The sequence below is a fragment of the Dipodomys spectabilis genome, unplaced genomic scaffold (genome assembly GCF_019054845.1).
Source record: "Dipodomys spectabilis isolate Male_0828 unplaced genomic scaffold, ASM1905484v1 ptg000007l, whole genome shotgun sequence".
Taxonomy (NCBI): Eukaryota; Metazoa; Chordata; class Mammalia; order Rodentia; family Heteromyidae; genus Dipodomys; species Dipodomys spectabilis.
Window position 1 is genome coordinate 2,636,229 of NW_024870684.1, and position 27,492 is coordinate 2,663,720.

A 27,492-nucleotide genomic window follows, 5' to 3' on the forward strand; every position below is an offset into this window, starting at 1 on the left:
CCACCGTCATATCATCACACCATATACCACCATGCCATCACCACCATCACAATTTATACCATCATACCCCCATGCCATCACCACCATACCATCACACCATATACCACCATGCCATCACCACCATCACAATTTATACCATCATACCCCCATGCCATCACCACCATACCATCACACCATATACCCCCATGCCATCACCACCATCACAATTTATACCATCATACCCCCATGCCATCACCAACATACCATCACACCATATACCACCATGCCATCACCACCATCACAATTTATCCCATCATACCACCATGCCATCACCACCATCACAATTTATACCATCATACCCCCATGTCATCACCAACATACCATCACACCATATACCACCATGCCATCACCACCATCACAATTTATCCCATCATACCACCATGCCATCACCACCATCACAATTTATACCATCATACCACCATGCCATCACCATCATACCATCACACCATATACCATCAGACTATACACTGTCACCTCACACACCAGCACACTCCACACCGTTACATCATACACTGTCACACCATTATACCATTACAAAGTATATAATGAATATACACTGTCACATCACACACTGTCACACCATCACAAGGCTCTCATCACACCTCAAACCACACAACATTATACCACAAATGTCACACCATACTTTGTCCCACCATCATCACAACATATCCGCCCAACACAGACCACATCATATACTGTCACACCACACACCACACACTGTCACACCACACACCATCACAGCACACACCACACACTGTCACACCACATACCACACACTACACACCACACACTGTCACAGCACCGTGCAATTGTGGCTGCTGCCCCACAGGCATGCCGCCTCACTCACCCTGCCCTGAGAGCATGGGTGTTTCACAGAAGTTAATTTATAGGTAAATAAAGGCGACTCTTTTCCTGTTGTCAGGGATTTTATTTCAGGCCTTGGAGCGGGCCTTCTCTGATGGGGTCACAGGTGCCCCACCTTGGCCAGCAGAGCACAGGAACAGGCTGCACCTCCCCTCACCTGGGGATGAGCATCAGTACAGAGGAGGAGCTAACCACAGCCACTGCAGAGGTAGAAATGGCCCGGGGAGAGGAGGGTGTGATCTAGGGGTCACAGGCCCTTTTGGACATATTATAGGGCATCTTCCTCCCTTGGTGGGGCCCCACCCTCCATATAGAGGCCCAGCCCAGGTAATGGGCTCCACTCTGAGGCAGCCAGGGCAGAATGCTGAGTGTGCAGACCTGCTATGGGTCAGCAGCACCAGGCCCAGCTCAGGGCTGGCTGCCCAGGGCTTTGCCCAGTCCACAGGAAGCAGGGGGACTGGAAGGCCATGGACAGTGACAGCAAGACCTGCACCAGCTGCTCAGGCTCTTTGACCCCTCAATGACCCCAGGCATATGTGGTTTTCACTCTGTTCCCCTGGAGTGTCAGCCCTTTTCTTCCCATCTCTGCTTCTGCTCTGCAAGGTCCCTGGGTGGTGAGTCCTTTAGGCTCAATGGCCACATGGAGAATTCATGCCTCTTTCCTCCTGCAGTCCCCAGCTGAGCACCTGGGACATGGCAGAGGCTCAGCAAATGCCCTTTGAAACAAACAGAATCAGGCTGGTCAGCTTAATTTCCTGCCCCTAGGCCAGCCAGTGATCTCAGGGAAGCTCTGATGTTATCCTGAAGCCTTCTTGCCAACTTTGGAATGTCTACAGGCCATTGAGAAATATTAACATCCAGCCAGGTTCTGGTGGCTCATGCATATAATTTTAACTACTCATGAGGCTGAGATCTGAGGGTCAAGGGTTTGTTTTTGTTTTTGTTTTTGGTCAGTCACGGGGCTTGAATACTCGGCTTTGGGCGCTGTCCCTGTGCTCTTCAGCTCAAGGCAAGTATTCTACCGCTTGAGCCAAGTGCCACTTCCGATTTCCTAGTAGTTTATTGGAGATAAGGGTCTCACAGACTTTCCTGCCAGGACTGGCTTTGAACTTTGATCCTCAGATCTCAGCCTCCTGAGTAGCTAGGAATACAGGCATGAGCCACCGGTGCCCGGCTTGAGGGTCAAGGTTTGAAGCCAGCCTGGGAATACAAGCTGTGAGACCTTTATATTTAATTAACTAGAAAAATACTAGTGTGGGGGCTGGGAAGGTGGCTCAGTGGTAGAGCGCTTGCCTTACATGCATGAGGCCCTGGGTTCGATTCCTCGGCACCACATAAGAAAAAAAACCTTTAAACATTTTATTGAAATAAACAAGTTACTGTTTCAAACTCAAAAAAAAAAAAAAAACCAAAAACCAGAAGTGGCACTGTGGCTCAAGTGGTAGAGCGCTAGCCTTGAGCTGAAGAGCTGAGGGACAGCGCCCAGGCCCAGAGTTCAGGCCCCATGACCGGACCAAAACAAACAAACAAAAAAAACAAAGAAAAAGAAAAAGAAAAATACTAGTTTGGAGGTGAGGCTCAAGTAGTAGCTGTGAATGAAAAAGCCAAGTGAGAGCATAAGGTCTTCAGTTCAATCTCCAATACCAGAAAGTGAAAAAAAGGAAGGAAAGAAGGAAGGGAAGGAAGGAGAGGAGAAAAGGAGGGAAGGAATGGAAGGAGGGAGGGAGGAGAAAGGAAGGAAGAAAGGAAGGAAGGAAGGAAGGAAAGATGGAAGGAAGGAAGGAAAGAAGGAAAGAAGGAAGGAAGGAAGGAAGGAAGGAAGGAAGGAAGGAAGGAAGGAAGGAAGGAAGGAAGGAAGGAAGGAAGGAAAATGTGAGCAGGGCACTGGTGGCTCACACCTGTAATCCTACCAACTTAGGAGGCTGAGATGTGAGGATCCTACTTCAAATCCAGCCCAGGCAGGAAAGTCTGTGACACTCTTATTTCCAATTAACCACCAGAAAACTGCAAGTGGAGCTGTGGCACAAAGTGGTAGAGCACTAGCACTGGGATAGTGCTCAGGCACTGAGTTCTAGACCCATGACTAACAAAAGAAAAAAGATATTTGAATGCTGGAGAGTCAAGGGTCTTTGAGTATAAACTTTTGGAACTCAAGGTGGTGGCATTGTCTGAGTAGTCTGGTGTGCTGTACACGTGCTCAGGGGCCACCAACTCTGGGCCTCCAGAACTCTGGAGACTGAGGCGAGTAAGGCTGAGATGGCACCATAGAGCAGGGCAGCGGGCAAGCCACAGTGAGAAATGTGCCTGCCCCAAGAGGAACTCAAGAAGAGAAGATCCCCTTATGCTAGAACACTGTGACATCAGTAAGGCCTGCAGAATGATCTCTGCAACCAAAATGACATCTTGATAGAGAAGGGCAGTTAGGCCAAGGCATGGGTAGCAAAATAAAGACAGAATGTTGTATAATGAGTGTTTGTGTGTGGACTGGGAGGCGGGGGTGTGTCCAAGAGTGAAGTCGAGAGTCAGAAGAGGTCAGTCATAGAAGAGGTCAGTCATGCATCCCACTAGAGGATCATGGGAGCCCCAGAAGGGACAGGACTAGGAGGAATTGCAGTCAGCTCTGAGAGGGATGGATCACACCACCCACCATGGGACTGAAACTGATTAGGAAGGAAACCTTCATGCAGGACCAGGGCCCTGGGTAGCACCACAGAGGGGTCCTGTCAGAGACCATCTTTCAGGAGACTAGAAAGGGTTTCTGAGAATCCAGCTGCTGAAAATTTTGACAAATCTCATTGGGCCTTCAAGCAGGAAGAAGCTGGAAGAGCCATGGTCCCCTGAGAGTCGTCATCCCCACCTTTGGATTCCTTTACAGTTCTCAGAACATTCCACTCACCCTCTGTCTCCTTTGACCCTCCATCCAATCCTCTAGAAGTATACACTGCTGAGCTTGTTTCTGAGAGTCATAGCTGGCAACAATGTACAAAGCACATTGCACAATGTCCAGCATGTGGTACGTGCTCAAAACAGGGCTGTTAGATACTGTGCAGACAGCACCTCCAGTCATCCATATCTCCAGCCATCCCTCTTCTCCTCAGGTCTCTCACAACACTTGTCACCCCAGGAGTCCCTCTGTTATCTCCTCTGTTTGCCCCACAAGACTAGAGTTACAGCAGTTGGAGACCAGGCAGGCCTAGAAGGGAGTTTGTGCCAGGTTCTAACAGTGGAATGAGTAAACAAGTGGACGAGTCAGGAGCTCAGTCACAAGCAAGCAGACACAGGCGTGCAGGGGGACAGCCTGGCCTGTGGTCACTGGGAGGTTGACAGCAGTGGACTCACGTCCTCTGCTTCCTTGTCCTCAGCACTCATGACAAACATCCAGAGAAAGCAAGAACCTACTGTGTGCCAGGCATCAGAAATGTATTACTCCAAGCTTCACAACACAGCTGGGTATGTGGGAATGACTATTCCACTGGGGAAACTGAGGCTCCAGAGAGTAAGAGAATAGCCAAGTTGACACAGCCAAAGAGCTGGTTTTGCAGCCAGGCCCCTCTGATCCAGCCTGCTCATGTGTTTGCTGCTGCCTTCATGTCTCACATCCCCTGCTGTCTGCCCCTTACTCCCAAGTGCCCTCCATCCTCGGTGACCCAACAGCCCTCCCCTCCTTTGCACACTCGCCTGCCCTGCCCAGATCTCGGGTTCCTTCTTGTTCCTTCTGGTCCAAACTCCTGTGGACAGCCACGGCAGCCTCCACCCAGGTCTGAGCGTCATGAGGACCACCCTCTCCTCCAGCTCTGGCTCCTGACTTCAGCTCAGGGGTCAGCAGTGGGCATGGGTTCTCGCTGTAGCCTATGACCTTCATATGGATATGGCTGAAGTTGGGCAGATTCTGGTCATAGATGGCTTCCTCCCAGCCTGACATCGGTGGGGCTGGGGGCTGAGGGCCCGGGCAGGGGGGAGAGAGAGGAAGATGGAGAGGGAGGGGTGGAGAGAAGGAAAGAGACAGAACAGGCAGGTGGGCATTGATCCACTCAGCCAGCCTCAGTGTCCTCCCCAGGCCTGAATGCCCTGGGCATGAGATCCCACACATCTCACCAAGAGCCCCGAGGGGCCCTCCCTGTACTCATTCACGGGTTACAAGGCTGAGACCTCATACAGTGAGTAAATTAAGGGGGCAGATTGGGCCCCAACCCCAAGTCTGCCTCTCAGTCCTGTGTTCCTTTCATTTGATGTCCTCAAAGGAAACCAAGTGGTATGTGGGAAAAATGGAGACCAGTTCCATGGAAGTGCATGAGGCCTCAGATTCCTAAGCAGACCCTTCTGTAAGCCAAGGCTCTAGGCAGATGTAGTCATTTCCCTTGTACAGATGGACCACCCTGGTATCGCTCCTTAGATATTATAGGCTCCTGTCCTGCCAGACTCTGGTAATAAGCTTTATAATCCTCTACATGATGCAGGAGGCCCGGTGGGGAGACCTCACCTCAGGGAATGCAACTGGCCTGCACCCACAGCACACCACTGCCAGCTGCTGGTGCAGGGCCTAGTGTCCTGTTCTCTGTCACTATGCTCTAGCCTTTAGGATGTGAGAGTCAGAGACAAACTACCCTGTCCAAGGTTACAGGACTAGGAAGTACCAAGGAAGAGGTTAGAAATCCCGGGTGAGAGGAAGCAAAGGTGGTCCTAGCCCCAGAATAGAGCTAGACAGCCCTCCCAGGATGTCCACTGCATTGCTACCTTAACTGTCCACTGGATGTCACAAGCAGAACATGCCAGTACTCACAGCTTTCCCCAGCCAAGTAGAGCGTCTCTGAGCCCCACATGCCTGAGGTGTGCAGCCCAGTCCTCAGGGACACAGCCAGAGGTCAGTGGAGGCCAGGGTGCTCTTGCCTGGGCCTCAGAACCACGTCAGGCCTGAGTTCAGGCTCCATCTCTACCGGTCACTCTCCATGAGATTTGGGGCTGGTGACTCTATTTCTCTGAGTCTCAGATTCTGTACAATGGGAATAATAATACTTAGTTCCCAGAACCAAGAATGAGAAACAGCCCACGATGTGTAACAGGTTGTTCTCAGGAAATGGGGAGGCAAAGTGGAAGCTGGGTCATGAGAGAAAATAGAAGATACTGCTCCCCCACTGGACTGGACACTTTCCCCTCTGCTTCCTTCATTCTCCTCCTGATGGGAGGCTGGGACGGGGCCCCCCCTGCACTCACCTCTTCAAGTCAGACAGTCTGCTCTCCAGCAGGCCTAGTGCCTTCGGGGACAGGGCGCCTTGGAAGTCAGAGTCAGCTGGCACAAAGGCAACCTGCAGAGACAAAGGGAGACAGCCTGCGCATCTGAACACAGCTGCTTCCACACAGCCCAGAGCCTCGGTAGACCTCCCTGGGTGCCCAGGAAAAGAAGCTGGACTTGGCTGGGGCTCCATCTGACAAGCAGGTGCTGTTCAGAGCATGGTGCCAGTGGTGGGCGGTGGCTGTCCCAGACCTGCTCTGTGCACTCACTCTCTCCGCCACTAGGGGCAGCAACGAGTGAGAGACCATTTGCCCTAGAACTCAAGTCTCATCATTCATTTCCCAGATTATCTCAAGCCTGACATGCAGAAGGCCCTTCAATCACAGCCAGTGCATGAGTGGAAAACAGGTCACTCTCATGTGCTTTGTGGTGCAGAGACTGTGCGGAAACAAAAAAGTGGATGGTTGCAGTGGTGTCCACAGCCTGTTCCCACTAGCACCATGCTCACATTTTCCCTCCCTCCCTCCCTCCCTTCGTTCCTTCGTTCCTTCCTTCCTTCCTTTTTCCTCCCTCCCTCCTTCCCTTCCTTCCCTCCTTTTCTCCTTCTCTCCTTGAGCCTGGAGGGCTGCAGTGGCCCAGCTGTCCTCATCATCCTCCCTGGTTTACAACGCCATTTCTCAATTTTTCATAGGGATAAAGTTGGTTTGTTTTTTTTTTGGTATCAGTACGAGTGTTTGAACTCAGGGCCTGGGCACTGTCTCTTAGCTTTATTCACTCAAGGCCGCTGCTCTATTACTTGAGCCAGTGACTGCAGTATGTACAGTCCAGTGGTAGTATCTCTCTGCTTGGTTCTCTTGCTCACTGTAGTGTTTAATTGGAGCCTGTATGTGGGGGTTGTGACTAAACAACTCTGTTTAGGTAAAAGGTTTTGCATACTCAATAGTCACAGTACAAAGATTAATTGTGTCTTATTACCTTTCAGTAGACTTAGATTTAATGGGGGTACACAAGGACATATAGAATGCACATGAGGGACTTGGGGTAGAAAATATACCCTTCATTTTTACTATATGAACCTTAATTTCCTGTTCTTTGCCTCAGGGATCAGGATCTGCCATGATGATTGGCAAGTTAGGAAGTGACCTTGATGATGTTGACCCTTAAAAGACTGTGCCTAGCACCTGACAACACTGGGTGCTTGGCACCCAAGGAAACCATAACCTCATCCTCAAATCGCTTAGTGGAGCCTGGAGAGCTGGGAAAGTATGACTCTGGAGGACCAAGTGCTCTGAAGGAAAGCTTTCTTTGGCCCCTAGAAGGCTGGGAGATGTTGGCAGGCGAACTCCAGCAAGTGGACCCGAGTCCTGCAAGTGGACTGACACTTGTGTGGAGACTAAGGAAACAGAGCTGCTGCCAAGCTCATGTCACATGAACATACAAGAGAGGGGGAAGCAGTGGTCACATCAGGATCACAGTCCACTCTACTCTTGGATTCATTGTTATGTTGTGGCTGCAATGAGCATTGTTTCTGCTCTCTAGCAACCACCCTATTTCTAGTGGCTGAAGTCAACAAACCTTCTGAGGACTGTTTTTAATGTTGTAACACAAAGTAACAGTTGTGACAAGCTTGTTTGGAAGCAGTGTCATTTTTTCTGCCAATTTTTTGGATGATTTTTAAAAATAATCTTTCACAAAGTCTGCAAGTCAATCAGGAATTTCACAATTTGCTTAGTGCTTTCCCAAGGAGTTCACTACTCAGTGCAAATCATTTCCCCATCCACCCCCTCTGTAAAGCTAGGTTTCCTGCTCTGTTCTTATACCTCGTGTCCTGGGTTGCTCACATGAGTCCTCTCCCTAGTGTTATTCCAGATCTTTCTTTTCCTGCATGCCAGGCCCTTCCTCCTGACTCATGGTGACCAACTCTCTGCAGGAAGCTATTTAAGCACAGTCATCATTCCTGCTGGTTTGGGGTAGGTCCTGGGCCTTCAGGGAAGGAGCAAGCAGAGGTGAAGGTGGAACTGGAGATCCCAATCTCACATTGGAGCCATTATCATCTCTTGACTATTGAGCATTTCCCACATGTGACACTGAATTGTCCGAAGACTGGTTTGCAGGAGTTTTGCCTCTGTTGAAATCCCATCATTTTTACATTGCCTGAGTGGGGGTAGACATTGCCTAAAATAGTGACACTATCCAACATTATTAGCTGGGGACAGGAGTTCCCATAGTGAATGGGATAATTATGCCTTGTAAAATGGATAGAGACACCATGTGCTACATGAATTCTATAGGGAGGCCTGGCAGAACAGTGTTCTTCCAAACTGGATGGAACTCACTGTCCATAAATGACTCAAATCCAGCCTGAAATGAGTAGAATATGTTTTGTAGGGCGTCCCTTACAGGGCAGTAGATAACTGTAGGGACTGTATTTACACAATCTTGCCCAAACTCTTGTCACCTGGAGTCTCCTAAAAGCCAGAAACTCCTTTCTCCCACGCAGAAAGTTCCTAATTTATATGGCTCTAGATGTGGTGCAGACATCTGAATGAGAGTGCCACCTATTGCCAGAAGAGATCACTGCAAACTGAAATAGAAGACATCCAGGAAGTAAAGTTTATCATGCTAGCCTTTGTTCTTCTCTAGGATCTTGTGGACCTGGCAGACACCATCCCACCATGGGGCAATGGGGGGCTTGTGCAGCAGTGTGGCACCAAGAGTAACTCCCTGGCAGCATGATAGCTGGAAAGCTAGTCACATGCCAGGCTTGGTTTCAAGTCAAGAACCATCATCATGCAGGTACCCTGACTCAGAAGCATCTGCAGGTTTGTGAGCAGGAGTGCCATGACCATTCCCTGTGCTGGTGCCAATCCTCTTGATTGGTGGGATGGGAAAGGGGTTTGGAACTTGGGCTCAGTGGTGGAGCAGATCCTAGGGTGACACACCACAATTGAGGTGGGTACTGATCCACATTTACTACCTTCTTGTAAGATGAGCACCAGAGGGAGTTCCTGGTCTCCCTGCCAGTCCCAGCGGAGCCAAGCACTCTCTTTGTCACTCAGATACAACTAAAAATAAAAACTGGCTACAAAACCTGGAATAATATTAGGCCACAAAAGCAAAACAGGTCAGAAAATCGGCTTGCTATAATAGGGCAACAGAGAGCCGGGGGTCAATGGCTCACGCCTCTAGTCCCAACTACTCAGTAGGCTGAGAGCTGAGGCTCTCAGTTCCAGCCAGGCAGGAAAGTCTTCTATACTGAGAGCTGAGGCTCTCAGTTCCAGCCTAGGCAGGAAAGTCTTCTATACTGAGATCTGAGGATCTCAGTTCCAGCCTAGGCAGGAAAGTCTTCTATACACTTTTTTTTTTTTTTTAGGTCAGTTGTGGGGCTTGAACTCTGGGCCTGAGTACTTTTCCTCGGTTCTTCAGCTCAAGGCGAGTACTCTACCACTTGAGCCACAGCTCCACTTCTGGTTTTCCAAGTGGTTTATTGGAGATAAGAGTTTCACGGACTTTCCTGCCCAGGCTGGCTTTGAACCAGGATCCTCAGATCTCAGCCTCCTGAGTAGCCAGGATTACAGGCATGAGCCACTGGTCCCTGGCAATACTCATCTTCAAGTAAACTACTCAAAAAGCTGGAAGTATAACAGTGGTTCAAGGGGGTAGAGTGCTATCCCTGAGTAAAAAAAAAAAAACCTCAGAAACAGTGTTCAGGTCCTGAGTTCAAGCCCTAGAACTGACAAACAAAGGCAACAGAGACCCTAATGATAGACGAGTTCATTCTGATATTTATTCACATGTGGGCAGCTGATCCTTACACATGCCACCTGCACCCCTCATGTCCACCCAGCCTCCATGAGTGAGACCACCACAGGAGAAGGCCCATGCCCCCAGGGAGCAGCCCTAGAGCAAGTAGGCTCTGGCTGCCTTCACACCCTGCTCCCCGCAGAAATAAGGTGCCCAACCTGCCACCTCCCTACATATCACCTCACCATGCTTGGCAGGCCCTCTTCCCTCTGGCCCTGTTTCTTGCTCCACAAAGTATGGGTGCTAGTGTATGTGGTATAAAGCAGATGGGAAGTCAGAACTAAGGGTGGGGGTGTGATCTGTTAGCCTGTACTGCAGACAGGGACATAGCTGGAGATGGAACAGAGCAAGGATAGCAAGGAGAAACTGAGGCATGGCCCTATGGTCACCTGAGACACGCTTGTCCCGGCTGGGGCTGGCTCTCTCAATCAGTAATTCTTAAGGAGTTTCTACAAAGTAAGAAGACCATGAGGGGTCCCCAATACTGGTCACCCTCATTTGTTCCTGATAACACTGGCTCCTCTCAATCCAAGTGCCTCCCCCAGGCCAGTGTCAACTCCTAGAGGTGTCAACTCCTGCACATGAAAGGTGACTCTGCTCATAAGTCTACCAGGAACCATGCATGCTGTCAAACCACCCTTCCTTGCTCCTAATGGGTTTCCTTTCTATAATTCTGGCAGAGAAGGGCACTCAGGTGAGACCAAGTTCTCTCAGGGCAAGAATCTCCACCCCAGTCCTGCCCTGGTCAGCACCACCCGGCAGGTTGAGGTCTTTCCATCCACTCTATGCTTGTCCTGAAGGCTGGATGCGGCAGCAGATGGCAGTGATGGTTACTTGTCCTTCCTCACTGGTCCTTTCTGTTTCGTCAGGATCCTGGTGCTTCACCACACACGTGTTGTCCACAGGGAAAGCTCCCAGGGTGACTGAGTTCTCAGGATGGGCATTGCAGCTGGTCAGGGTCCAGCCTGCATCACAGCTCACGGTGACCTGCCAGAGTCCAGGGAAGACAAGTAAGGCCAGGTCCAGCATGCATGGTCAGGTCTCTAAGCCACCTGCTACACTGTCCCTCCCAGCAACCCTCAGTGGAGACCAAACCGTGAACACCTGGCTTGGTTCTGCCCCTCACACCCCAAAGGGGCTGTGTCCAATGCTGCCTACCACTCCCTCAGGGTTCTTCAGCCCCAGCCTACCAGGGCACTGCAACCCAGACAAACATTTCAACAAACCAAAGCCCCTCCCACTTCCCTATAAGCCACACCTCCCACAGCCTTCCCCACCCAGTAATGGCAACTTATCTTTCAACTGGCTCCACAAGATCTTGGGACAGCCCTCCACTCCTTGTTCCAGCCCAGCCCAAACCATAGACATCACTCACAGGTCCAAACCTCACCTTTCATGGGCTCTAAAAATTAGCTCTCTTGCTCTAAGATGACAAGTGTGATCCTTTCTCCCTTCAGGGATCTTCCTTCTTCCTTCAACCTTCCATGGTTGCTCAGGCATTCCAGCCCTGAACAACTCCCAGTAGGGTTGTTAAATGCAGAAGTATTGCTCTGTGTGTGTGTGTGCGCATGTGCGTGCATGTGCATGCCGTAGATTGAGTGTGCATTTGTGTGTTTGTGTGTGTATGCCAATCCTGGGATTTGAACTTCAGAACTGAGCCACAGCTCCAGTTCTGGCTTTTTGAGTAGTTAATTAAATTAATTTGGGGGCAGTTAGTTAAAGAAGAGTTTCACTCACTTTCTTGCCCAAGTTGGCTTTGAACCCCAATATCAAGTCGCAACCTCTTTAATAATTAGGAATATAGGTATGAGCCACAGACTCCTGGTTTGCTTTTTATTTAAGGTAATACTGGGGCTTGAACTTGTGAGTGCTAAGCAGGCTCTCTACCAATTGAGCCACAACTCTGCCCCTTTTTGCTTTAGTTATTTTTCAGATAGGATCTCACTTTTTTTTTTTTTGTCCAGGTGGGCCTCCAATTGAGATCCTATTTCTTGCTTATCAGTAGCAGGCATAAAAGACACAGCATTACATTACTATGTCCAGCCTTGGCATTGCATTTTTTTAATGCCACATTTATGTGTGCTATCCTCAAAGGGATACAGGGGACATGGAGAGCAAACTTACTAATCTGGACAGAAGCAAAATCAACCCCAACACACACACACACACACACACACACACACACACACACTGCACCACTGCACATGACAGCACAGGTGCTCAGGTCCTCCCCTGTCCACTGACCACCCCATGAGGATGCAGGCCTCAGCCATCTCCACTCCATCTCTGTAACCCCAACCCTTCACCTTCTCCAGGAGGCGTGATGGACTGTACTTCTTTGTTTTGCACTGCAGGCCCGGAGAATGACAGCAAAAAGCATGGACACTGGCCTCTGGGTGCCCCACACACTGGGAGGTCTGAGGATTTTCCTTTCTTGAAGTATACTGATAGACATCAAGATCTATCCCCCAATGGGAGCTGCAGCCTGAGGCAGAAGAGGGACAGTTCAGACATTGGAATGCGCGAAGCCCTCTATTTTTGTTCCCTCAACCACACCTCTTTCTCTGTAAGGATCAAAACCAGGAAAACACTGGAGCAGCTCTGAGTAGAAGAGCCTTTGGCCTGAGCAGCAGGACTTCTGGCATAGCTCTGTAACTGACCTGACTTGTAGGAAAGCAGCTCAATCACTCTGAGCCATAGTTTCCTGGGAAACACATGGTCTCCTTTCCACCAAAGAAGGGGAGCCATAGAGCAAGGGCTGAACTGTCCAGCCACTTCTCGCCCTAAACCCCTCCCACCTCAGGCTGCTTCCCCATCCATCACCAAGTAGATCAGCCTGAGCCTGGGGCTGTGGGCTTGGAAGTCAGGCACACCTGACTGTAAAATTGTGGACAGTTTGCTGGACTTCATCAAGCCTCAGTTTCCCTATTTGTTAAAACAGCCAGAACAATTGCATCGACTCACAGAGATGCTGCTTAGCTGAAGCAGGAATATGCCTGGGAAGTCCCCCTACTGCTCATGCAGGACCCGGACTCTGCCCACATTAGGGTTATGGTAGCCAGGACCAGAGCCCTTGCCCTGCTGTGTGACTTTAAGAAATGCACTCAGCAATGTTAGCTGCAAATGGGACTTGGCATAGGTACACAGTGAGTGCCTGTGGCTCTGCCAGCTTTGCCAAAGGCCAGGCTTCCTGCCAGGCCAGCAGCCACATGGAGCTCCTGTCCTGGACAAGGCTCCAGCCACTGGGCTCATCTGACTGCTGCTAATCCTATTCCAGCCAGCTTTTAATCTTACCTAACCCTTACTATTCCAGAACCTTCAGGTTCTCCAGTACTTAGCTGTCTAAGATAAGCTCTTGAGCCAGTTATTCAAGATAATGCCCATAGTACCCCAAAACCATCCCTGGCACCAAACTCCATCTGAGCCAGGCTCCAGCCCAAGAACCAAAGTCCTTAGCTCCAATGAGGAGCCCTAACCCATGAGTTCCAGCCATTTTCATGGGCAGGTTTTTGACAGAATGTCCCTAACTAAGAGAAAGGACTTCAGAGTGATGGCCAATGACAGAGGCCACCAGAATGCATACTGTCCAAGGCTAAAAGCTTTGCATTCATGATGAGGACACTAGGGCACAGGGCTGAGAAGGAACTTGCCAGCTACTGAGTGGCAGTTGGAATCAACCTGAGCTGTGCCCCACTTCTGATAGGCCTGAACTATGGCTCCCCACCACACAGCTGGTAAACAGCTCCCAGTGCCCAAGCCGGAGCCCATCTGCCACTCCTCTTATCACTGCCACTGAGGCAGGGGAGGAAGAGAAAGTGAAGAGAGAGAGAGGTGAACCTACCCAAGGCCACATAGCATGCAAGTTGCTGATCCTGTTTGGCTATGGGTCCTGAGGCTCCCAAATCTTATGCTCACACTCATAGGGACCAAGTGTGTGGGACACGTCTCCTGAGCAGCAGGAGTTAGGGCATCCTCCTTTCCCTGGCGGGACCAGCCCCTACCTGTGAGGACTTGGTCAGCATCCGGGCAGTGGTTGTAGGTCTTCAGCCCCACCAAGGCTGGAGGAGCTGTGTGGACGCTGCAGTTGGCTCGGGGGAGCAGGCAGCATCTGGCCACTGCAGAAACCTGACTATCTCCAAATGCCAGGCAAATGGGTCTTTTCCCTAGGAACTGAGAGACCAAGAGAGGAATGAGAAATTGTTGTGAAGAGGTTTGGGGCCTGGGGAACCCCGTCTGCAAGTTCCGGCTCCTGAACCCTTAATACTGCTCAGCCCCAGGCAGGCTGTCCTGTCAAGCACAGCTTAGCTATGAATCTTCCCGACACTGACAATGACTTCTAAGTGAACACAAGGGGACTTGAGACAGCAGCCCAGGCCTGCGGGCTCCTGACCCCACAGGCCTCTCCTGAGAACCTCCCTCACATTGTGCAGAAATGCTCGCTCCCCTCATCCTCCAAGCACTCTACCCTGCCCAGGGCCACTCAGGCTCTGGGAGCCCCATCAACCGCATCTGCAGTTTTGAGGTTCCAAACTCACAGAGCCTCTGTCATCCCAAACTGAGGGTCCTGGGTATGGCTTTTTTTTGAGGGGGGGAGGGAAGTAAGAGGAGTGTCAGTATTGGGACTTGAACTTAGGGCTTAGGTGCTGTCCTTTAGCTTTATTACTCATGGCTGGCACTCTACCACTGGTACTACAGCTCCTTTTCTTTCTTTCTTTTTATTTTTTGGTGGTTAGTTGGAGATAAGAAACACATGAACTTTCCTGCCTTGGCTGGCTTTGAACCATGATCCTCAGATCTCAGCCTCCTGAATCATTATGATAACAGGCATAAGCCAGTAACAACCAGCTTGGGATGGCTTTAGGCAAGGCAGAGAGCCAAAGCCACCGCTGTCCTTTCCCTCCTGTGCCCATGAGGGTGCTGTCTGTCCCAAGTCCCCCAGGAGCACCTGGCCCTGCCCAGGCCTCTGAAGCTTTGATGGGGATTGGAATCCAGAGGACAGAGGACTGGGCACACAGAGTGGTGAGCTCACCCCCACATGCTCGCCAACCCGTGTCCCACTAGGAGAGAAACTGGAGCAGCCCAGCAGCTCCTCCTCCGGGTTACACTCAGCCTCAGCAGGTTCTGCCAGTGTGATGTTCCAGGGTGCTGACCACACAGTCCTGCAGAACAGCTGTTCACCTGCAACAAGAACATGAGTAATGAGGCTCTGGGGTACAGGACACCCTGGGGACTCCAGAGAGAGCATCAGTCTGAGGTGAGGGAATGGAGCTAAGATACCACATGAAACTTTTAGGTAAAATGTCAGTGTCGCAACAATACTCCCAAGCCCCGAGTCCTATCTGAGGAGGACAGTTCTTCTGTAGACAAGGTTGGGGATTGTCACCTCACAGCCCAGGTTGGCCTCTGCCTACCCACCTGCCCTGCTCACCTGTTTCCTGGGTGCGGGGGGGCAGTGCAGCCACCAGGTTGGGGGTCTTGAATCGTTCTTCCTCCGGAAACCAGGTGTCATTGATAGCATTTCTGATAGAGTAGTGGATCAGCCTCTGCCTCAGCTCAGCCACAGTGAGGTTTGGCTGGGCAGTGAGCATCAGGGCTACAATGCCTGATGGAGGAGGGAAAGGTCAGACAAGGTGATAGCCTGGCCTTCCGTCCTAGCTGGGAACTCCTTTTAGGACACAAATGCTCACACATGCACACATGATGTGATCTTCCCAAAATGAAGCCACCTGCAATCCCTTGCTTAGTGAAAGCTAGAAAGTAACACATCTTGTTCTCCTACCTCTAAGCCTTGGTATTGGCCATTGTGTTCACCAGGTGAACACCTGTTCATTCCCCAAACCCCAGTGATGCAAAATGGCACCATCAACATCAGGTCTGCACATTGGGTCCTCTTGCTCATAGCCAGGCATATGGAGGATCTGGCCAAAGGGGCCGCTGGAATCCTGGTGGCCCAGGCAGTGGCATGGTGACTCACCAGCCACATGGGCAGCCGCCTGCGAAGTTCCACTCTGCGTCACATAGCAAGCATTACAGTCTTTGGAGGCACTGACAATGCTTTGCCCAGGAGCAAAGATGTCCACACAGGATCCATAGTTGGTCCCCAGAGGTCCCTGGGTGACCGGCTGGTCCTGGGAATCGACAGCTCCAACAGTGATGACCTAGAATGTGGCAAAGAGTTGAGGGAAAGGCTGCAGGGGGCAGACTGACCAACTCCTACATTACCCATTTGAGCCCAATGTAAGTGTCTCCTCCCGAGGAAAATCTGACACTTGAGTACAACTGATATCCCAGGCTGTCCTAGGGCTCCCATAGGATATAGACATGATGCCTGATGTCCTGTAGAGATTGTACTTAATGGGGAATCAAATACTAAATGGACAGTGTTGTCATCAAGAAGCCAGAGGGATGTCAGGGCAACCCAGAGTGAGCCAGGCTGGGTGCTAGTGGTTGTAAGTTCAGTATCTTTGTAAGACCCCCTCAAGCTATCTGAAGGTTGTGCAGGGTGAGGAGGGAGAGGGAAAGGGGAGGGCAGCACTGCCCATTTGCCTCTGTACCTTCCCTTCCTTCCAGGGCCCAGAAGGCCTGGAGATGGGACACCTGTCCTCCCCCTGATACTGCCAGGCCCACACAAGCCCCACACAAAGCAGTGGCTCTGCAAATGTCAATCAGGAGGAGAGGGATGGCACAGAGGGAGGATGTGATGGAGGGGGTAATGTGGCAGCACCTTTGAAGGTGAGGCAGGGCTAGCCAAACCCCTTGTCACACTGGGCTTTGGGGATGCTGGGCCTCTGACAACCTGCAAGGCAGGACATGAGCTGGAAGCCCTGCTGGCACCTACCTCAGGAGACGACGCTGGAGAGTAGGCACAGGCATTGCTCTGAAAGTTGCCCGCAGCGGCCACCAGCACTGCTCCAGCCCTTGCCAGGCGCTTGCAGGCATTGTTGATGCTCTGACTGTGCCCACTCACCAGGGGCAGCAGCACTACCATGCGCTTGGAGGGATTGGAGACCAGCTTTTTCCAAAGAAACTCCAAGCCTGAGAAAACAGAGCCATATGACTGTCTGGAGAAGGACACACTTCCTTCCCCTAGCCCCTTCCCTCCAACAGCAGTGATGCTCATTATTTGACCCAATGATCAGTCAAATGCTTCTGGCCAAAGTGGCTGCTGGGGTCTGCCACTCACCCATGAGGATGCCGCTGACGGTGCCCTTCCCTTGGCAGTTGAGCACACGCAGGCTGTGTATCTTGATGTCCTTGGCCACGCCAACACTCTGGCCACTGACCAGAGCTGCCAGGTGGGTGCCATGGCCTACACAATTGACCTCCTGCTCCACCAACACAAGGACCAGATGAGAATGCCACCCGCCCCACAATTTCCCAACAGACCCTGGATCAACCGCAATGCCCGCCCTCCCTGCCTACAGCTGAGGACTGGGGATGGACAGTGGTGGCTGGGGAGGGTGGCCATGGTGCTCCAGGTCTGGTGGTCCTCATCTTCCTCTGGGATGGGCTGGGGAAGGATGGCTCACCTGTGTCCTGGGTGCACTGGTGTTCTGCCACACCTCCTCAGGCACTCTCTCAAAGTCAGAGATGTTGATCCTGTCCTTGATTTCCAGGTGATTAGTCTGGATGCTAGTGCCCAAGAGATACACCTCCACGGGGTTGTCCTGGTCTTCCCATGGTGACATTTGTGTTAGAGGAGAAAGAGGAGAACCAGGAGGGTGAGGTTATGTAGTTCACATGTATCAATGATGGCATGCTCTGCTTACTAATTGTGGGCACTGTTTCAAAAACGGTAGATGAACTCAATCTTCTAAAAGTCCTCCCAAGCTACCTGCTAGTGGGACTATGTTACCGAAGAGGCCAGTGAGACATAGAAATGGGGAGCTGTCCTAAGCCATGTAGCTGGCGATTGAGATTGAATTAGGAAACTCCCTAATAGCATGCTGCCTGTTACTGGGTCTTGTTATCAACTCAAATGGCCCAGCTCCACCTTGAGCTCTGTCATTGGCTGGGAGCAGCCCAGGAGGCAGGGCCTCAGTGACCTGCTCCTACTACTGGTTCTCCTGAGGCAGGATTACAGCAGCACAAGCTCTATGGTTGCTCTTGTGACCAACTCGAACTGTTGTTCTGGAAACCAGAAATTTAAAATCAAGAGATCAGTCATGCTACACTCCCTCTGAAGGTTCTGAATAAGAAGCCTCACTGGACCTTATCTTCCTTCTTATGCTGACTGCTGACATTCCTTGGTTTGTGGCCACCTCCAAGTTCTACCTGTTTCCTCCAATTTCCCCTTCTCACAGGGTTTGGGTTTGAGGATATCCAACCGGCTTGTCATCTGTGCTGTGTGGCCTCTCTACGAATGAAGGGACAGCCTTGGGCTTGTCCAGACTGCTTTATACCTGTCCGTATGGCACCTGCTTTACGCTGTCCCATTCCAACAGCTTCTAAAGGGTCTCCTTCAGCCAGTCCCTTGAGAAGACTCTAGACAATGCTTTCTAGCCCTCTCCCCACTCCTCCAGGTAGGGACAAGGCCATCTTGGGCATCCCCAGAGGGCAGGATGGGCCCCTGTGTCTACTTTGAACTTGTAGGAAAGCTAATCATCAGTGGCCCCAGAAAAGACATGCCACATCCTTTTAGACCTATCTGGAGGCTAAAGGTATGGCTCAAGTAGTATCCTAACAAATGTGAGGCCCTGGATTTAAACTTTAGTACCACTACCAGACCTTATCTGGAAAAGAGGTCTTTCTAGGTGGATCAAGAGAAGATTCTCCAGGTGAGATCATGCTGGATGAACCAGTAGTCCCTAAGTCAATGCAGAGTGGCGTCACACAAGAATGAAGAGGAAACCTGGGCAAAGTGTCTCACTTCTGTAATCCTTGCTATTTGTGAGTCAGAGAATGGGTGGATCAAAGGCAGCCCAGGTACAAAGTTCACAAGACCACATCGCAACCAATAGCTAGGTGCAGTAGCACAAGCCTGTCATCCCAGCTACTCAGCGAGCACATAAGGAAGATTTTGGTCCAGGTCTCATAATTCTGGCATCAACATGAGAACTTACCTGAAAAGTAACTAATGTATAAATGGCTCAACTGGTAGAGGACCTGCCTAGCAAGCATGAGGCCCTGAATGCAAAGCCCAAGACTGTAAGGGAGAAAACAAGAATGAATTTGGCTCATGCCTACAATCCTAGCTACTCAGAAAAGAGAGATCTGGAGCACTAACAGCTCAAAGCAGCAAAGTCCTCTAGATTCCATCTCCAATTTACTGTAAAATGCCAGGCTAGAGGTGTGGCTCAAGTGGCAGTGTGCTAGGGTGCACAAGTAAGCTGAGCACATGGGTAGCCCTGAGTTCAAGCCCAATACCACTCATCAAATAAATAGAATAAGTCAATGAAGAGAAAGAGAAACAGAAATAAAGAATGGGAAGAGGAGAAAGCAAGAAACCACACAAAGGTGGGAAGCTGGGGCAGAGCAAAATGACAGCCTGCCAACATCACCCACCTTCCAGTCCTGAAGACACTGCCTCTGCTTCCCCTTAGCCTCTAAACAGTGGGGAGGGCAAGGCTGATTACGGCCTGTTCACAGCTAAGGGAAAGGCCTAGAAAGGGAGGTGGCTCCTCAGACCCTGAGATCCGTGGATAAGGAGAAGGCATTGGGCTCACCCCCAGACCTGAGGCCCAGCACAAACCAAACCCAGATCTGCACAGGCTCGTCCAACACTACAGGGTCCAGCCAGAACCTCCGATCCTCTCCCAAGTAGGTGCCCTTACTGCCTTCCCTAGCTCAGTGTCACTGTGACACCCGCCTAGACACAGCCATTTTCCCAGCCTCCTCCTCTGCCTCCCTCTGCACAGGGAGAGGGAAATGTGGGCAGAGAGGCCTGGAGGCCGGGGAGACAGAGACCTAGATGGGGGAAGCTCTGGAGATCTGGTCTTGTTTTGAGGACTGAGAGTTAGAGACCAGAGACTGTAAGTCCAGCCTCCTCCTCCGGCAAGAGTGGCCTGCTGGAGAGAAGATGAGAAAAGGAATTATGAAGGTGGTTATTCAGGCACCAGTGGCCCAGGCCTGTAATCCTAGCTACTCAGGAGGCTGAGATCTGAAGGTGGCAGTTCAAAACTCAGCCTGAGCAGGAAAGTCTGTAAGATTCTTATCTCTAATTAACCAGGAAAAAAAAGCTGGAAGTAGAGCTTTGATTCAAGTTGTAGAGCAATATCTTTGAATAGAAAAAACTAAGGGAGAGTACTCAGCACCCTGAATTCAAGGCTCTAATTTAAAAAGGAAAGGAAAGGAAAGGAAAAAAAAAGAAAAAGAACATAGAAGAGACAAATGTTCCTGCATTGTGCACAGAGCACCAGGAGGGGGCGCAGTCCAGAGTGGGAGAGTAGAGGAAAGAGAAGAGTAGGCCAAGTCCCAGGACAGGGAGGAGAGGTGGGCCATGGCAGCTGTGGTCTTACTGCTGTGGTTGAAGCTATGAGACTGGTTCCACTCAGGAGAAATCCGCCGCAGGTTCCACAGGATGCTCCGAATGTGGTTCCGGTGACGGAAAATCAGATGCGGGGTCCACAGGAGGCTCTGTGCAAAGGCAAAGGAATCCTCCTCGATGAACTTGACCCGCCTCAGACTCAGGACCTGCGGATGCCAAGGACACAGGATCTCAATTTCATGAGTCACTTAACCAGCAGCACCCAGCACTTGCCGCACCTGATCCCACCAGTGCCCCCAGCATGGCCACCCACACTCCCCCTCCCATTGACCTGAAGACAAACCAGGGTCCTCACTGCTCTCCTAGGCTTGGGAGTGGAGGAAGCTGGGACCAGTGCCCCCACAGCTGGTAGCTGAGCCCACATGAGTGGCAGGAGGGATTCAGCTTCCACATCTCATCCGGGAGCCAGGCACTGCCAGTTCTAGGCAGGCTGGACAGTGGGGGAAGTCCTTGGGCCTGCACTGCATGCCCAAATCAGGATGTCAGCACCAGTCATCCTATGTGCCCACTTTCTCTCCAGTCCTTTCTGTCTAAGCCCGCTGGTAGTGGCTTCTGGGAGCTTAGACAAAGGGGGCAGGGGATACTTGCAGGAACTGAGAGCAGAATGCGTGTGCTCAGTCCTCTCCCTGCCCTGTAGCATACCCTACTCACACATCATCCTGGCCCATCCCTGACCCTTCTCTCACCTTAACTGTGTGGTCCCTCTGCACGGGGATCCCTCCTGCTTCAAATGAGGGTGAATGGACAAAGTTCCATAGGGGAATTGGCCAGGCTAACAAGGAAGCTGCCTGAGGAGGCTGGCATCACTGAGCTAGAGACCCACCAGTACTCAATGTCTTCTGTCCCCTGAGTTTCCATCTGGGAGCATACACAGGCCTCTCCCCAGCCTGTAGAAGTGTATGCCTGTTCAAGGACTTACCAGGTCCAGCATGCTCACGTCTGACTTTATCAGGATGCCAGGAAAGAGGTCTTTGAAGACATGCAGCACTTCAAACATGAAGCCTTTGCTGGCAGCCTGGCTCTGCAGGTGGTGGACAATACTCTCCATCTGCTGCCTTTGGGATTCCATGAATACCACCAAGGAGGTGTTGGGCACCTTCCAGGCACTCTGGCCCCAAGGGAGGAAAAGGAGCATGAGGACATCAAAAGAAAGATCCCGTCCCTGTCTACAGATCAACTTAGAGCCAAAGAGACCCAGGACATAGAGAGACTACAGATACCAGCTGACTCGGTGAGGCTTAAACCTCTCCACAACACACACAAAGCCCCACTGACATCACCCACAACAGATCCACACACTTCCAAAAGTGGCGTCCATCCCCTAGGGGAACTGTGGGTGACCCTCAGCACCCACCCTGGTCTCTCCCCAGATCCTTTCTCTTGAGACTCAGCTGCAAACTACTGCTAGTCCCTGCAGCTCTAGTGGCTGAAATGAGCAGAAAGTTCTTGGGGATCTTTGCTTCAGACCTTACACTGGGGAAACCGAGGCTGGAGAAGAAATAGCATCCACCCGGGGCCTCACCCCACTCTGCCCATACCTCAGAGCTCTTGTACATGGTGGCTGTTGGCCAGTGGTGGATCTCCCATGGCGGGACAAGCCCAGATCCCTCTCTGTCTCCATCCAGCTCCTCTTGGTCTCCGGACCAGAATGGTTCCTCTTGATCTCTGGACTGGTTCAGCTGCTGTTGGGCTCCGGTCCTCACAGGGCCCAGTAGCAGCAGCAGCAACAGCAGGGGTGGCAGCGGCCACAGCAACCACCCAGAGCCATAGAAGCCCATCAGGGAAGGAGGAGAGATCTGCACCCTGGCACTGACACCCAGAACCAGGACCTGAGAGGACCAAGCACAAGGACTGGCAGGGCAGCTGGGCTGTCTGGCTTACTCCTCCAGGTTCTGATCCGGAGAGGAGCTATGTGGTACCTGCCTTCAGCCCAGCACTCCCAAGTCAGGTGAAACCTAGGATGCAGAGTGATGTATACCCAGAACCTGGGATGGTCCCATCTGATTAAATACTAATGGAGCACCCTCCCCTCCTCACACACTCCCCAAACCTGAAGCATCCAGTTTCTGTCTCATCCTGCCTTCCATAAGTGCCACATTGCCCCCGGTGGAAAGCTGGGCTGTAAAAAAATATCCTCAATCCTAATTTAGCTGGACACCAGTCCTGCCCTCAGATCACCGCCCCTGGCCTTGAGTAATTATCCAGCTCTTCCCACCGCTCCCTCGGGGTTCCCCTCCACTCTGACTTTTGTGATTCCACTAGTCTGATGGCAGAGTCCTCACTTCCCACCCACCTCCTCCCACCGCCTAACTTAGCACCCTAAACTTAGCCTGGATCCCTCTCTGGCCTCCACCCCTTCCTTCTGTGCCCTGCATCCCATCCCCACCTAGGCCTCCCTGAAGAGGCATGGCCTGGGTTCTCGGTTCCAGTCTACAGGAGCTGGATCTTAGAATCTGGGAAAATGCCACAGAGATACCGTCACATCAGTGTTGCAAGCGACTGAGTTTGTAACGATTTCTTTCAGGCACATGTCCAAGAACCCAAAGGGACAAACATCCAGAAAGCACCTACTATGTTCCAGGCAGAAGGATGAAAGGGGGACTGGCAGCCCAGCCCAGGGGGGCCCTCCCCAGTGGCTTTAAAATGATTGGCAGATTCTCAGTGCTGAGCTGGGACCCTGGGGGTTCACAGCTGCTGCCCTTCCCACCTGTTTGCAGAATCTCCAAAGACCAGGACCAGCACCACACCAGCACCAGAACAGCACCAGAGCATAGGGTCGTCAGCATCATGGGGATGGAGTACACTCCTTTTCTTCTTTTCTGGCACAGAAAGAGTGTGTTCAATTGTTGGCTAAAAGTATCAAGTGGAAGTTCTCCTTCCTGTCACCTATTGGCACTGAAGTGTATCTGCTATTCCCCTTTGGGCAGCTTCCCCAACAAAGTTCTCTTCACTAGGGCTGGGAAGGTGGCTCAGTGGTAGAGTGCTTGCCTTGCATGCATGAGGCCCTGGGTTCAATTTCTAAGCACCACATAAACAGAACAAGCCAGAAGTGGTGCTGTGGCTCAAGTGGTAGAGCGCTAGCCTTGAGCTGAAGAGCTGAGGGACAGCACCCAGGCCCCAAGTTTAGGCCCCAAGACCGACAGAAAACAACAGCAACAAAGTTCTCTTGACTAGTAAGAATGTCTGCAAGTGCCTGGGCAAAAAGACTATATATCTCAACCAGCAAGCTGGGTTTGGTATTTCACAGCTGTAATTTCAAGTGCATGAGAGTGATAATGTGAAGGCTTAGCTGAACTAAAACAAAAAGGGCTGGGGAGGTGGTTCAAGTGGCACAACACCAGCCAAACAACCGAGAGCCCTGAGTTCAAAACCAAGTATTGAAAGAAGCAAAGAAGGGTTATCTTTCCCTGGGAGGTTTGGAAAGGTGGGCCTGCCAGCCCTCATTTTCAACTACATGGACTTGAGCACAGTGCCTTGGACTTGAATATTTGTTCAGCTTTTTTGCTCTGGTGCTCTTCCACATGCTAGCACATCAGTATAGACAATGTTCTCCTGTGCCGACAGATGAGGCTGAACAGGAGGGAGTCTCCATGTCTGCGTTCAGCAGTTCTGACATGAGATGAACAGGGGTCAGGCAACTCCCTCTCCTCTCCGTGTTCATTGGCACCTTTGTCAGAACGTGTCTGCTCTTCTGAAGCATCTAGCCCTGCCTGAGGGGCACACTGAACTGGGGTCATCTCCCTGTTTCACAGATGGAGAAATTCAGGACCAGAAAGGGAAATATCTTATCAACATCACGAGGCTAGAGGCAAAGCAGATCTGATTTTTCCAGCTGTTTCTTGGGAGCCCCAAGGAGCAGGACAGGGGTGGGGGTAAAGGTTGTATCTTCTCCTCAGAAGTCGCAGGCTTCCCCTTGGACTAACAGAGCTGGAAGAGGATAGAGAGGGGCACGCTGTGGCTCAGTGCCCAGGTGCAATAAGGGCTGGCAAATAGGAAAAGCTGCCTGCACTTCTAACTGTCAGATCAGCATGTGGAGAGAGGGTGCTGAGGATGGGGGCTGCTAGTCAAGGATCAGGAGGCCTAGAGCACTGAGGAGCTGTTAGGAAGGGAGGAGGGACAGAGGGACAGGCTAAGAGCTTCTTTCTCCCTAAGAAGTTCTAGAGACTCTGTGGGAAGCAGTGGCAGTGCCCAGCTAACCAGCAGAGGACACCCAGTGGCCAGAGTGAGGCCCTGCGGCCTGCAGCCTGACAGGCTGGCAGGGCAGGGCCCACCTCAGCCTGAGCATCACCTGCTCCAGCCTTCCCACCAAAGCCCACAGGGAGGTGGTAAGAGCATGGTGGTAAGAGAGGCAAAGCACACAGGAAGGGCAGGTTAGGTGTGGTGGGAGCCCAGACAGAGGGCAGTGCGTCCCAGCAGCCTTCCTGGAGGAGGCAGCTCAACATTGTGGTCCAGCTGTAACAGGCAGCACATCCACAGAGCACAGCTGGGTCCACTTGGAGAAGCTGGGATTGGGGGTGCAGGGTCGATTTTAATGTTTCAGACCAAGACAGGACAGGGCACTTTCTGAGAGTAGGGGGATTCTGGAAGCTTCTGAACAAAAGGGAGTCTTGACTAGCTTTCTGCAATACATACTCATTCACATTTGTGCATGAACTTCTCTAAGCTCAACACAGTTTGGGGGCCTCTAAATGCTCCTCTCCTCTCTTTCCCAGAAGCTCCTTACAGGCACTGTGGTTAGATGATGGAGCCAGGGCCATTGCTTTCCTTTCTTTTCCTGCTCACCTATGAGCCTGCCTATAATCACAGTGAACACAACAGCCACGGCACGAGTCACAGACACTAGGTGGCAGCAGTGTGCAAGGTAGAAAAGGTCCCCTCCCCAGGCAGCCCCCACTCCTGAGAGATCTGGCTTATAAACAAATGCAGCAATGGTGCTCACAGATACTGTGCTGAAATGAACTATACACCTTGTGCGTGGGATGGAAGGGAAAAACTTGGATAGAGGGAAGGAAAGGGTGACAATGTCCAAAAGGAAATGTATTTTTTGCTTGACATGTGTAACTATAACCTCTCTGCTCTAAGCATTTGCAAATAAAAAGAATAAAAAGATTACAGATAATCTAAAAAAAAATAAGAAAGAAAAAGAAAAAAATGAGCCAAGTGTGGACGTTTTCTGAGAGCTCCTGAGAAGAGCCCACAGGGGCACGTGGGTAGTAGGGGATGGGACAGCCACCCAGGGGGAGGGGTGGCCCAGGGACCCCCAGCTGAGCCAGCTCCTCCTGCTGTGTGTCACAAGATCAGGGCTAGATCAGTGTCTAGGCAATGCTGTTCCCTCCTCCTAGCATTCTTCCTTTCAAATGACTCAATATCCTTTGGGACTGCAAAATCACTTCCTCCAGGAAGCCCTCTCTGGACACTCCCTCAAGACCTAGCCACGGCTGTGATTCCCTCTCTCCATCCTCACTCCCTTCCACGCAGCTGTGGACAGGGTGGTTTCAGATCCCTAGGGTCACTAAGGAGGCCTCTGTGCTGGGGCTGGGGAATATGAAGAGTATGAAGAAAGTTATAGAGGCAGCACAGACAGGCCTTGACACTGAGTTTGCATCCTGGCTCTACAACTAAACTCACTGTGTCCAGTACAACACGCTCCCCACTCTCAATTTACTTATTGGTAAAGTGGCCACAATATCTCCAAACTTACCAGGACAGGTGAAGCCACGTGAGATGGTGGCTTTGGCAAAGCTTCTGATCCATCCACAAAGCACGGGATGAGATGCGCGAAATGTGGCGAGGGTTGTGTGCGGTCAGCAGCCCCCTGCCAGGCAAACACCCGATGTGTCACCCAGCCTGCTGATCTGGATCCAACCTCCCAAGGGCGTGTTTCCAGTTGGCATTAAAGCTGCGGTGGCGGTGAGGAGCAAGGAGGAATGTGCCACTCCAGAGCCTGTCATTCACTTCACATGGATTTATTGAGCACATTCTGCACTGGACACTTAACTAGGCACCAAGTCCTTGCCTCTAAGGAGCTTACTTAGTTTCTGAAACTAGAGATAGGAATTCATCAAGGAAACTCAGAAAGAACCATAAAAATACAGTTCGACTCCAAGCTCAATAGAGTGCGCAAGTGGGAGGGGACTTGGTTCACACAGCAAGAGGACAATTGGATGGTGGTGCACTCTCCCCTGCAGAGCTGGGGTGCAGCTGTTTAGCCAATCCCCTATCTCTGGGCATTATCAATGCCCAGCCAGCACTCTTCTATCAGTGCATCTTGGCACATATGTAAGACTACCTCCTTTGCATAAATTCCAGGGTAGCTTAGCCACTCCTATATGTGGAACTGTGACTGAAAGGGAAGCTCCTGGCTTAGGCAGGGCCACACTGCTGGGGTGCTCCAGTGTCCACCAAGAGACCTTCCACACTACCACAGCATGCACCATCACCCCACATCACCACAACATCTTCACATCATACACCAGCATGTCACCCTACTAACACAGCACCATACCATCACACTACCACACCATCACACTGTACACCATCATCATACCACACCATCACAGCACCATACCATCACAGCACCATACCATCACATTACCACACCATCACACTACCACACCATCACACTGAACACCATCATCACACCACACCATCACACCACACCATACTATCATACACCATCATGCCACCAGACCAACACACCACCATAGCATCCCACCACCAGGCCACTATACCACCACACCATTATACCATCACACCACCATACAATCGCACAACACCGACACACTGAATACTGTCACATCACACACCATCAGACCACACACTTTCATACTGTCACACCATCACATTGTCACACCGTATACCATCACAAATACCCTGTCACACCACAGTCATTCCATTATACTATCACACCATCATCCCATATACGATCATGATACATACTGCCTCCTACCATCACACCATACATCATCACACTGTCACAAAGTATACTCGTCACACAATACACTGTTACATCACACAGTCGTACCATCACACTATCACACCAAACTACCATCACAATATCACACCACAC

The 27,492-nt window shown here is 51.2% G+C and overlaps 1 protein-coding gene across 1 annotated transcript; it reads right to left on the reverse strand.

Moving 5' to 3' along the window:
- Positions 1–10,720: 10,720 nt before the first annotated feature.
- Positions 10,721–22,201, reverse strand: LOC122124629 (proprotein convertase subtilisin/kexin type 9-like). Its single transcript, XM_042699307.1, has 12 exons — positions 21,962–22,201; positions 21,343–21,531; positions 20,395–20,569; positions 17,467–17,609; positions 17,121–17,259; positions 16,776–16,972; positions 15,912–16,095; positions 15,366–15,539; positions 14,967–15,115; positions 13,939–14,107; positions 12,244–12,422; positions 10,721–10,924 (listed from the first exon to the last, which is right to left on the reverse strand). Exons 1-12 carry the CDS (start codon positions 22,199–22,201, stop codon positions 10,721–10,723), a joined length of 2,142 nt encoding a protein of 713 aa, XP_042555241.1.
- Positions 22,202–27,492: the final 5,291 nt, after the last annotated feature.

Coding starts and splice junctions, on each gene's coding strand:
- LOC122124629 (XM_042699307.1), bottom strand. CDS start 22,201: ATGGGCTTCTATGGCTCTGGGTGGTTGCTGTGGCCGCTGCCACCCCTG. Junction 16,096..16,775: donor CTCCAGCGTCGTCTCCTGAG/GTAGGTGCCAGC, acceptor GCCACATTCTAG/GTCATCACTGTTGGAGCTGT. Junction 10,925..12,243: donor CATCACGCCTCCTGGAGAAG/GTGAAGGGTTGG, acceptor GGACTCTGGCAG/GTCACCGTGAGCTGTGATGC.